Source organism: Opisthorchis viverrini, assembly GCF_000715545.1.
Source record: "Opisthorchis viverrini unplaced genomic scaffold opera_v5_584, whole genome shotgun sequence".
Lineage (NCBI taxonomy): Eukaryota > Metazoa > Platyhelminthes > Trematoda > Opisthorchiida > Opisthorchiidae > Opisthorchis > Opisthorchis viverrini.
In genome coordinates, this window is record NW_008752242.1 from 124,904 (window position 1) to 137,329 (window position 12,426).

Below are 12,426 nucleotides of genomic sequence, written 5' to 3' on the forward strand. Positions count from 1 at the left end.
GTGTGCAGCACATTCAGCTGGAGAACATCATAAACGAGAGATTCAATTGAGTCTGCCGTGAATACCAAATTGATTTGCAGATGAGTGTATTTCTCGAAATCAGTGCAATTTTCTTTCAATTGGATCTCAATGTTGACGGTATCTCGGGGACGGCGCTGCCGTTGGGCACTCCGGTGCATATAGTGCACAATGTAATGCTCTGTTTATACTGCTTAATATTACCCTTTGGGGGACCATCTGCCGGGCTCAAAATACACACCGCATGCCTGTCACATATTGGGATGTTTTCCTCCTTGATTCTCTTTACTGTATGTTATACCTGTTATGTACTATTATCAACTGTACCCCACACGAACGCTTCATGCCATTCACACGATCAGCCAACGGTGCCTCCATTCCTACCTGGCTTACTCTCCCTGGGCCAATCCTTTTAAAACACAACGATCGAGTCTCTACATATGACCATCTGTTAGAGGAAGTGGAACTCGTCTCTTGTAATCCACAGTACGCCAACATAGTTCGTCCAGATGGCAAACACGATATCGTATTCCTGCACCGCTTGGCCCCCAAAAGCAACGATATGACATCCGAACAGAACAGGAGACATTCTTATCCGACAACAGCGCACTCATTCATATAATCTACGCAACAGAGAGGCGTGAACGACTTCATGTAACTATCACAGCCTTTTATTTTTTACATTCTTTCTCCGCAAAATACACACTTATTCCCAGGCAGGGAGAATGTTATGACTTTATAACCCATACCATTGCATAACCTATTGACTCGAGATTCTCAATCTATTTTCAGCTCATTTAATACAGTTATTTGACGATCAAAGCGTATATTACGTCTTCCTATTCTGTCTCCTTCTAATCGCGTCCTGGAACTACTCGACTCTCGCATCAAGAACCAATGTGCAAAATTGAGCAATGGTGTAGAATATTCCGAGGAATGATGAAATGTTTTCAGGTACGCAGACAACTCACCAACCGGGACCTTAGAATATACCTATCTGTGTCCCATTATAGTGTATTGTAATCCCGTGAATTTTATTGCGGGAAAAGTGCAATGTAGTGGAGAGATTGCGTGCTCAGCAGCTCAAACAAACAGGTCATGGGGCGCGATCTGGTTGGAACATATTTGGAGACATTCGTGTGTGGCTTAGCGAGAGAGATGTTTGCCAACTCGGTGACATTTCATATTTGAAGAAACTAGTCGGAAATTCATGAAGCTCACGCAAAGAACCACTCCATGGCAGTTATTAGCGTGGCGATTGGGCTCGGTTGCTCGTCTATATCATTCACGCACCTTCATTATGAATTACGAAATTTTCACGTTCGCCCACACACGTGTCTGCTTCATCCAGGCAGATTTACCGAGCGAAATATCTGGACCGCACTCCACTCTCCGTACTAAACTTAAGGGACAAAATCGCTGAAATTTGGTGACCCGTATCGGGTAGGGGAATAATGCCGTTTAGCGACGTTGTAGGAATATCATTTTGACCATCAGTGAACGGAACGGAGGGATGTTGCTCCTTTTTATATTTGACAGTTGTGGAAGAACTTCAAATCACCGCGTATTGATTTAGCAAGTTATGGTTCGACAGGTCGATTTAGTGCACAGATTTTAGTACCATAAGTTTCTTCCGTAGCAGCATACTTAGTTCAGAACAGCTGAACGTGAGATACCAGTCTGCACCGGTATGTTCACACTGGGTGAATAACCTTCCGATTGGGTCAACGCAGGTAGCTTTTCACCGGAAACGCACTCATCAAGCCCACTTGCGCTAATTCAAACAGGTAACCGGTTTCAAAATGACGATCCAAATTACGTCCGCCATCCAAGATGAACTCCGTGAAAATATTCGATATCAGTGATGCCTTGCCACATTGCCACTGTCCCAATTTGTCCCGTCACTTTCATTACAGCCTGACGGGATTAGTCATTTGAAGTGACTATGTGCGTTGCCCGACATTGGTTGCCCTTCCCACCGGTTAACAAATAATTTTGAACAATGATGAACTCTTACTTGGAATCTAGGAGTTATTTTACCGCCATCCCAAAGAAAATCAAATGGATTAGAATCCACGCTCGTGGTGTTTTCGACAACTAACTGGGTGTCAAAGACAGTGTTGATAATCTCCGGCCGTATGACCTATTCATGAGCGTCGGCTTTCCTCCAGGCTGCTAATCCTCACACTCGCCTTTATATATCCGTGCTCGATATGGAGTAAACATATCTAGGATGGATCTGATAGCAGATGATCCCCTGCAACCATTGGGCGAATGCGTTCAATAATATTGACATCACCGCTTCCGGGTCACCATATTTATTTCCTAATTTAACTTTCGCCGCGCACTGCGCTCTGCAGCGGAGTTTGACAGACCAGGCGCCCGTCAGCAAGTCATGAGGAGAATCCCGACGGCCAAGATGTGACCTGGATGTGACCCGTCCGTGTCTTCCGCCAGCACGCAGCAAGCATTTGATGGCGCTTTGCTGGAACTCGACCGAGTGTTGCGCCACCAGTTGCTGTCTGATCAATCCGTCGAATGTGTGCAGCCATATCATCGTGTTCATTTTACGGTTGGCAGGTGCAACTGGTCACCTCAGTGTGATGGAGCTTGTGCATCTGGCACGCGGCACCACTGGCCACGTTGCAGCCACGGGAGAACAGGGATGAGTCCTCAGTGGGATAACTGCAAACCAAAGTGCACCAACAAGCGGGAGAGGTTTCAGCCATCAAGACATAATCGAGGAGGCACGCTCGATCAAGCTGCTGTTGCTAGTGTGTGCCTGGACATGGGAAGGATATTATTTGAAATCCCTTTCGCCAAGATAGCTGGATCGATCCCGTGCTCCCGTCCAAAAGCATCATACTTCCAGTCGATTTTATGAGGTCAACCCCAAGACTAATCCATCAATTTTTGGAGGTTTACCATACCTGCGAGATGATTTTGTGTGCTACGCCCCCAACCATGTTTGTCTAGGTCATCAGTCATCTTCGTAAAACATGCTACATTTCTGTCGCATACGAAATTTGTCTAAAGCTTTTTGGTGCTCCCCACATAAAACCGATCAGTTTAAAACCTCAATATCAGGTCTGCCCGCTGGAATTCCCAGCATGATCCCGTGCAATTATTCGTATAAATGTGCTGAATCAACAGTTCCAGGTGGGTCGTCGCGTTATCTCATCCACGCAGCGATTTACTGGGCCAAAGGCCGTCTACTGTACCGTGTGTTGGAGATGGAATCTACCAAACAACTGAGCCTGGTTTAGCTTCACCAGGCTGTGGCTTTGCCGAAACAAATAGCAGGAACGAAACTTTGTAAATTTCTGCCCAGCCAATTTAATAAACACTAAATTTTTATTGAAGTTTGGCAGTCGCGCATTTTCGCTTGGGACAGAGAATCTTCGATCGTGATGTCGGATTGCAGTTGTCATCCTCATCGGCAATCTTCTGTCATATCCGTGGTGACGATATGCGGGTCCGTTTAATCTGCGCGCTACATGAGGTTAAAACACATTTTTTCGTAGATGGTAGGACTGCCTCCGGATAGATCTGGTCATCTTGGTAAATAGTATAATGGAGTCATATTTCTATGAGCTTTGATGCGAGAACGATATTCCCCACCTAAGCATGCTTTACCTCTGTGTTCTACAACACAGGTTTTCGTAACGGGGCGAAGTAATTCTATCAGTTTGGCTGATGATAAAATATTTTCACAGGCGATCATTCAAATTGGTGGTTCGTCAGCCCGATGTAAATTAACCTCCATATTTTTCATGTTGCAAAATATAATTAGACGTGTGTGCTATTCTGAACCTTGTTCCCCTACCTCGACCATTCTCTGGTTAAGCAAACTCGATGGCAAAGTTTTGATCCCCATAAATCCTAGAACCTTGGACAAATTGTGTCGACATGCGTTCAGTAATGAATTACTCCTCAGATTCTTGCGTGGCTCACATAATTTAGGTTATTTCATAACTCTCCGGTGACATGTGTATGAGTCCACTTTGAAAGTGTTTGTATTGTGTCAGAATACGTTCGATGCGTTTGGCTGAGTGAATCCGCACAGTGGTCTGTCTGGCTTGCTCCGCAGGCTAGTTCTCTGATTTTGCACGCTCTCATATGAAATGAAAGCCGTTCCTGATTGGCCACAAAGCATTCGTCCAAATGTGACGTTAGATGAGGTGGAGGTGATTGTTTAAAAACGCCAAGGGTACCTGTTCACACAGTCAGCAGGTGTTCAAAGGACAAACATGCTACGGTGACCAACTATACTTCTGGTGGTCTTGGGACGTAAAATGAGTGTGCGAGGTGATGTGAAGCCACATGGATATATTAGGTTTGAATTGCCTCCCATTAGGTGGAGAACATAAGTATCGTTTTCTGCAACGAAATCAATGAATAACGTGTGCAGTTTTTTTCCATCTACCTGTGCAATCGCATTTGGATTGGCTTGCAAGCTACACATAATACTTACATTGGTTCTCTTTCAGTATGTCTGTTGCCAGTGGACGTGGACGGGCAGAAAAGATATGCCAGTAAGTTGCGTACCCATTTAAAATAATTATTGTTTAGTAAAACCGAATGAATTTAAACTCAACAAATCGACCATGTAGATAGTGGAACCACTGGAATTTAAAGCGAGACCCTTCAACCTGCAAGCATGTGGCCGGTTGGTCAGTCTGAAAATTGGTTCTGACTAATCCAACTGAATCTTACGTTTTGCTCTTATGTAGTAAACTAATTGGCTCCGGTCCACACGTCCAAAGCAAGCGAATTTCCAGAAACACAGCACCTACCTGTCCCTATATCAAGCACACCCTATTGCAGTCTCTACAATATACCGCTTGCACACATTTTCCTCTCAAATGACTGTACACTGATTCCCTTTGGTGTACTATGCGGATTCGTCAAATCTGCTGCGAATGCCGGAAGGTAACCGCGAAACACTCCCAACCACCAGTTGAGCGCAGTTGATGCACTTCATCTATATGGAATGATGCGTGTTGACGAAGGTCGCTCATCAGTATTTACGTTGACTGACTGATAGTTGGTATGCATACTTCATTCTTTCACGGGTATGCCACTCAAAAATCGTTCCCGTATTCTCAATTCTGAGTGGGTGTTTGAATCTGCTGTTATTCAGCTATGAGATGCTCGCAAGAAGTGATAATGCACACCAAAACTCACACTCTAGCCACCTAGATCATATCTTATAGTCCGGTGTGGCCAGGTAACATTTTTCTCAGCAGAGGGCCCATGATCATACGTTTGAGTGCTGAGCAATCTAATCATAGTTGTCAAGAATTAACTGTGGTCACCAAGTGTTCAGAATTGTCACTAGTCTTGTATTTAGAAAAGCCAGCACTTGGCCAACAATTGGCAACAATCCGTTCAAAATAGGAAATTTCCCACAATTTTCATGGAAAGTCTCTTTCAGGATTCACCGGCTGAGGAGCAATTTAACATAAGATGACTTGAAACGAGGTGCTCGATTTAAGGATACCGTTAGAAGTACCAGTTTGACATTCAATATGGGTTAATCATGGCCGGACGCTTTACAGCTCGACGACAAACAGAAAAGTTATACGGTTGAGACTCCCTAAATCTCGTGTGATGTTCAGTGCTGGTTGCGCCCGATAGGCGAGATCCCAGATATGTTTACCCCATATCGAGCACGGCTATATAAAGGCGAGTGTGAGGATTAGCAGCCTGGAGGAAAGCCGACGCTCATGAATAGGTCATACAGCCGAAGATTATCAACACTGCATCTTTGGCATCCAGGTATTTGTCGAAAACACCACGAGCGTGGATTCTAATCCATTTGATTTTCCTTGGGATGGCGGTAAAATAACTCCTAGACTCCATGTAACAGTTCATCATTGTTCAAAATTATTTGTTAACAGGTGGGAAGGACAACTAATGTCGGGCAACGCACATAGTCACTTCAAATGACTAATCCTGTCAGGCTGTAATGAAAGTGACGGGACAAATTGGGACAGTGGCAATGTGGCAAGGCATCACTGATATCGAATATTTTCACGGAGTTCATCTTGGATGGCGGACGTAATTTGGATCGTCAGTTTGAAACCGGTTACCTGTTTGAATTAGTGCAAGTGAGCTTGACGAGTGCGTTTCCGGAGAAAAGCTACCTACGTTGACCCAGTCGGAAGGTTATTGACACTGTGAATAATCATGGTGTGTGTGGTTAGTCATGGCCGGACGCTTTACAGCTCGACGACAAACGGAAACGTTATACGGTTGAGACTCCCTAATTCTCGTGTGATGTTCAGTGCTGGTTGCGCCCGATAGGCGAGAAGAGGCTTGAGCTGTTCCTTGGCGTCACCGAGATTGCCAAGTGAATCTCACGATCAGCCTTTCAGGTAGAGTTATCCCCACACAATCTGCGCTTGTCTTCGTCTCAGCTGCTGCTGAATCCGTCCAGCAGACTACATATTCTGGATTAGTTCACCATCGTTGCAGTTATAAATGACAGTGTGGTACTGCAGTTTCATACACTTTATTGACTACAGCACGCATATGTGACGCATAAGGAATCATGTTTTGGAAATCAAGGCTCATTGGATCATCATATCTGGTTGAGCAATCCGTAAGCGAGATGTCAATTGCGGATGACAAGCTGCAGATAAAACCATACGCACTCACATCCTGGAGACAGCAAGAGAGAAGAACGAGATTACTCCCCGATAATATAAATTTCTGCAATAACTGGTTCTTTTCGGGGCATGCAGTTTTTCGTTCGACAACGAGGTGCTTTATTCCCCACAGAACTTTCTCTGAAGCAAACCCATTCACTAGAGCTGTCATGTTAATATGCCGAATCGAGCGAATCGACGCTCACCAAAATGTCTGCGGCAAATAGCCCATAAAACCACAAATCAAACTATTGCAGCATTATCTGTTATTGAATTTTCGTGTGTGAGAAACGGGACCCAAGATCGGTATAATACTTAATGCATTTTCATTAAAATTAGTCACGTGTGCATTCAGACGTGACGTTACCAATTATTTTTCCATTTCCTCCGGGTGGGACTGAAAGCCAAATGTGTGTATCAACAGTGGGAATATTACTTTCGCGCACTCACAATGAACTCGTATGCATCAAACTTGGTGATAAGAATTTTGAAGTTTATTCTATCTTGCCGACAGTTTTGTGGCAAACACCACTGTTAGTTGACAACCACTGATGGTTCGTTTGCAGCCGGCAAATTTCACCGATTTTATTCTGAAACAGGTGGTATTCTCGAACATATAACCGAACAGCTTCAGCCCCACGTGAACGAAGCTCATATACTCTTAGATTGTCCATGCTATGACACAAATATTCGAGATGCTGTAGCGATATTCTTTCTCAATAAACGGACCTAGACTTCTGTGACTTCGAACTGAGCTAAACCTGGTTCCGCTTACTACTCTCAGTGTTCTTCGGAATCATTGAAAATTGTGTTATATTTCAGACTGATTACAAACATGCTTTGCACAATAAGCGTCTCACTGGGATATTGTTTGTACCACGTGATTGTAAACTTTTAAACAACAGTTGTGTTCGGCGAGAGTTTGCATGTGTGGAATGCAGGACCACAGTGATCAGTCTTCACAAGTCGCCAGGACTAACATTAACGCAACCGATCACCTAATGTGTTCTCGTGCCACGCATTGATGTATTTCCTAATTTATATACAGGTTCTCCTTTCCTCTACTGTTTTTCTCCTTTGTGGATGATATGTTATTTGATTTGTATAAAGTAAACATGTAAACAAAAAGATAATAATGAATACTTACATGCATTTGTGAAATGCATAAAGCCAGAATGCAGGTTTTCCATTACTTTGGGTAGATTTTGTATGACCTTGACAGACAGGGTGTGGATGGTAGACAAGAGCGCCTGAACGAAGTAAAGATAGTTTGGGCTCATTTTATCAAACGGATTGTGCCCAATAGGGACATTTTATCAAACGGATTGTGCCCAAGAAATAGGGACACATTTTCACTTGAAGGATTGTATATCGTGCGTAGAAATGGCAGTGGAGTGTTAGTACCGGGTGACGGATAAATACCTATTTGATCTTCCAATTTAGACCGGTGAAACCACTTTAAATGTTTTACCGATCGGTGCTCAATGAATTGGAACGCTGCTTGTTAAATGACTGGGTAGCAGCTTCTTCGAATTTCCGCCTTTGGGATTCCGAAATCGGTTTCCCGATTTCGGCTTAAGCATCCAGAGGCAACACATTCATCAAAATAGCCCAATAATTCATCCAACTTAACCTCCGACAAACCAAAAATTTCATGTCCTGCGCCACTCAGTAACACATCACACAGTCGAACGGTCTCAGCAGTAGTATTTCATGCGTAACATTGTTTCTGACATGCATTACAAAATATATTATATCACCAAATTTCATTCTGGAAATTTATGTCGAACAAGAATTATTGATTAGAATCACTGTGTTTCCCGAACCCCTATCCCGCTTCCGGGTTTCTTGTACCCAATTGAGTGCATCATGTACCCTTTTGTTCCTGTAGAACTTTATCGATTTTCACATGTGCTGACTTATTGGCATTCTTTCATCTGGCTGCTAGAGGCAAATGCATAACAGCATAAAGTCAAACGGGGAACAGCGAGACCTACCGAGCACAACCTGTCACATTTATCTGCGACTGTTGACCTTCAGCTTGAAAATTTTATTGCTTATTCATAATGCTGACCATGTTGGTATTGGATTTGCCGTGTCACATGTGCACAAGTAACGATTGAGTTGGTTGCTGTTTATTCGGCAAATTCTGTAAGCTGTGACCGCGGAACCGACACCTGGCTGGTTTTGTTTGTGAACTGTCTAAAATACGGCACTGCTTGAAATGGCCAGCATGACGGTGGAACTTCAAAGATAAATAAATATGATTCTTCGGCATGAAAGCCGCAATTTACGCTCCTGCTCACAAGTGAATTAAATTCCCAATTCACGATATCCGGGTACTGCGCGCACTGGTCTTGTAACTGCAAGTGGATGACTACTAACCTTTTAGGAAATGACTGTTCCAGGAAGTTATCCTGAAATTGTGAGCTACTGCAGGGACCTAGTAAATTCGAACCTTCAAGCTGTCGGGAGTCTGTTGAGTGACAGGGCATTTCGAAGAATTTTACCTAAACAACTCAGTGCAGAACAGTGAAGATGGATGTGCATATTCGAAAACGTGTACAAACCAGTTGCATTTTATACAACATTTGCACTGCAAACAGACGGGGGCAATAAAACTTGTTTCGACATGGCAACTCAAGGTGTGACGGTTAAGCAAATGATCCGACGGCAAATTTTCATGCCTCGAAGAGCGCAAAATATTTGTTGAAGTAGGCATTTAGCGCTAAAGAGATCAAATATCTTGACAAAATACGAATCTAGGACTGATAATCTGTGGTAATATTGTGACACATTGACAAACTTGGGACTAATTTCCTTCAGGAAACCATACCGCGACTCCTCGAATGTCGCACCACCTGAAACCTGAAGCGGCCTGTGATCAGCACATTCACCTGTGGAATATTATAAACGGGATATTGAGTGGGGCCTCTAGTGAAAACCCAATTGATCTGCAAACAGATATTTCTCGAAAAAATTCCAATTTGGTTTAAATTGGAACATAAGATTGCTGGAAACTCGTGGACTGCGCCTAACTGATGAGCCCGAAGAAGCGGGCTGTCGTGTAGTTTCCTTCATGAAAACATCGGATTTCGTTTTGGTACACTGTGAAACAGGCCAAATCGGCGAATTGCAGGTTCCACTTCACCCAAAGACACAGGGCTGGAAAAACGGTATTTTGTTGGATCCCACTCAAATCCGCTTGCTTATGGCATTTGCAAGCTGACAAATGAATCAACGAATGAATAATCAATTTTCGTTGAAACTTCCTTGATATTTCTTCACTTCAGCGCATTGGCGTAAGGTTTTTGTGTTAGGATAAAGGTTTCTTTTGTACCAGCAGGCTACGCTCCACAGAGTAGAACAAGTGGGCTCAAGCTGTGCTCCGCTTGCCTTCCAAATTGTTTCAAACACGTGTCATCTTCTGTGTCCAGGATATAATTTGGTTCCCAGACATGTGTACACCAGAAGGCAGGAGCATTTGATCACCCAGCCTCACGTTGCAGTCGTCTGGGAATACAAATATTTGGGAATAAATTTCTGCGGATTTTTTTCGAAACAGCAGGGATAGGTTTCTTCAAAGCGTATGCGTAGTAGACCAATTATGTTGTAAATCGATGCGAGAAACAAAAAATATGGAACTATTCATGAGTCTCACCCTGACTTAAAAGTTGAAATATATAATGCCCTGCTAATCAGTTGTATAATTTTCGTTCACAGTAAGCCTGAAGAACAAAACATTATGTATATCTCCTAGCACTAAGTAATTCTATTGTTGTATCAGTTGAAGAACGTTTATGTGAGAAATGATCCTGAAAGTGATTCTACGGAATTGGACACGTCAGCACGTTGAGTTGAGTACGCACGTATTGAGCCACACCGTTAGCCTTGCCCGTACTACTAATTTCTCCGAAATGTTTTCACTGAGTAATCGTCTGAGTATGTGGACATGTGGTTCTTTAACTTACAAAATTATAAGTGATGAAGGTTTTTCTTCTCAGCGCAAATTGTTCGCGTCAACAGAGTTTTTTTCTGGAATGTTACATACACGACTGATGTACTAAATAATCGCCTTCCATGGAGTGTCAGCGACCCCATTCGGTTGACCTGTCCATTTGTTATCAAATGAACATTCTGTGACATTCCTGTCTTCTTAATGACCCTCGTACAAAACAAATAAATCATGCGATTGTGTAGCTTATCCCAAACTATTCAAATTCCTCCAGTCTGTCTTTACACTACAGCACAGTTTGTGCAGCTATTTGATTAGTCCCAACGCAATCCTGTTTACCATTTATCGCGGAGCAACTTAATTGCAATCTGTAGTCTTAAAGGCTCCGTTTCCAAGATAAATGTTTATTATAAAATGCCCTGTTTTGTTTGTGTACTGCGTGAAATGTTGTTCCCTCTCCCAGGCTAAATTCCCTTTGGATGATCAAATGCTCTGCAAAGAAAGTCCAGCAGCCACCTCCAGCTGTCCAGGATATCTAAAGTTGTTCGATTTAATCAACATGAGGTTGGGTATTGACGCACGTACTTGCCGCATCAGCCAACGGAATGAAATTTCACCAAGCAAAAATTACATAGCGAAAGCTAGCTTGAAAATACCAAACCTATGCGAAATTGAAAACGGTGTTGGAAGCTTGAAAATACCAAACCCATGCGAAATTGTAAACGGTGTTGGAGACAAAGCAGCAAACATCGGACACGTTAGTATCGGGAACATCCAAAAGAGGGTCACGCGAATGATTATGGTCGACGGTCATAATCTCATACCAATGATTGACTTGAGCAAATGCCTCTGCATATGCATCGATTCTAAGGATGACAAACTGCTGTCGGCATCAGCTTGATCAAGTGAAGTGTTCCGCAACCAGCTCATGAACCCAAAGGAGGAAGCAAATACAATGATCAACAATTTTAGTCAAGTAGGCTTTTTGAAGGAAGCCAGCACCATCATGCAAAATTGATCAATCAGTTAACTATTGGTAGAAATATTCTCAAGACAACCTCATTCGTTAGCCTGAATGTAGCTACTAGTCACCAGACGGACAACACAGGGGTCGAACCAATAAGCTCTTCACATTTTGATTAATAAAGATGTCCCCCCGGTGGAACCAGGTGTGATCAGTTAATAAACGTAGACTGTTTATAACATTCTTGAATGAATGACTTTTTCCTCAACCACAAAATACATAATTGCCGATACGTCGCACTGCTTTGTAATATACATGTCTGTAAGCCGGTCGTGGCGGAAGTCTCAAGCAAGATAAGCCATCGGAATTTTCGAGAAAACATTCGTGTAAGGTCCGGACAAGATAGGTTCAATGTGCAACTATTTAAAAAAAAACGGGTTCCCCCATAAAGTTGTACCAGCTCAATCCAAAGGACGTTGCGTCCACAAATTGTGTCTACTCCTCGCACGTTTCCTCAATAATTAAGTATGAACAAGCGAGCAATATATTCACGAAATCCAATATGAATGGCCCGCCTAATATTGCCCACATTTCTGGTATCAATAAGAAGGTTTACGAACTCAACGACGCAACCTTTGATATCAAACGTTATTGAATGGAAGCCTCATCACTGGTTGATGTTTGAGCCATATAAATTAGCTAGCAATAATGACAACACCATAAATTTTGCATCACTTAAAACAAATATACACAGTTTCTGGCTAAACGTATTGCTGGGTTTTACTGCTAACAGGCTCGATTGTCAATTATAACCTTTAGCACTGACAAATTCCAAA

The 12,426-nt window shown here is 43.0% G+C and overlaps 1 protein-coding gene across 1 annotated transcript in view; it reads left to right on the forward strand.

Annotated features, from left to right (window-relative positions):
* The window catches only part of T265_15538 (hypothetical protein), a gene marked incomplete at both ends in the record, with an annotated part of 127,460 nt that overhangs the window by 78,645 nt on the left and 36,389 nt on the right, over positions 1–12,426 (forward strand). The window contains 2 exons of the mRNA XM_009178537.1: positions 4,509–4,553; positions 11,090–11,383. Of these exons, the coding sequence (XP_009176801.1) occupies positions 4,509–4,553; positions 11,090–11,383 (339 nt within the window). The remainder of the gene's footprint in view (positions 1–4,508; positions 4,554–11,089; positions 11,384–12,426) is intronic.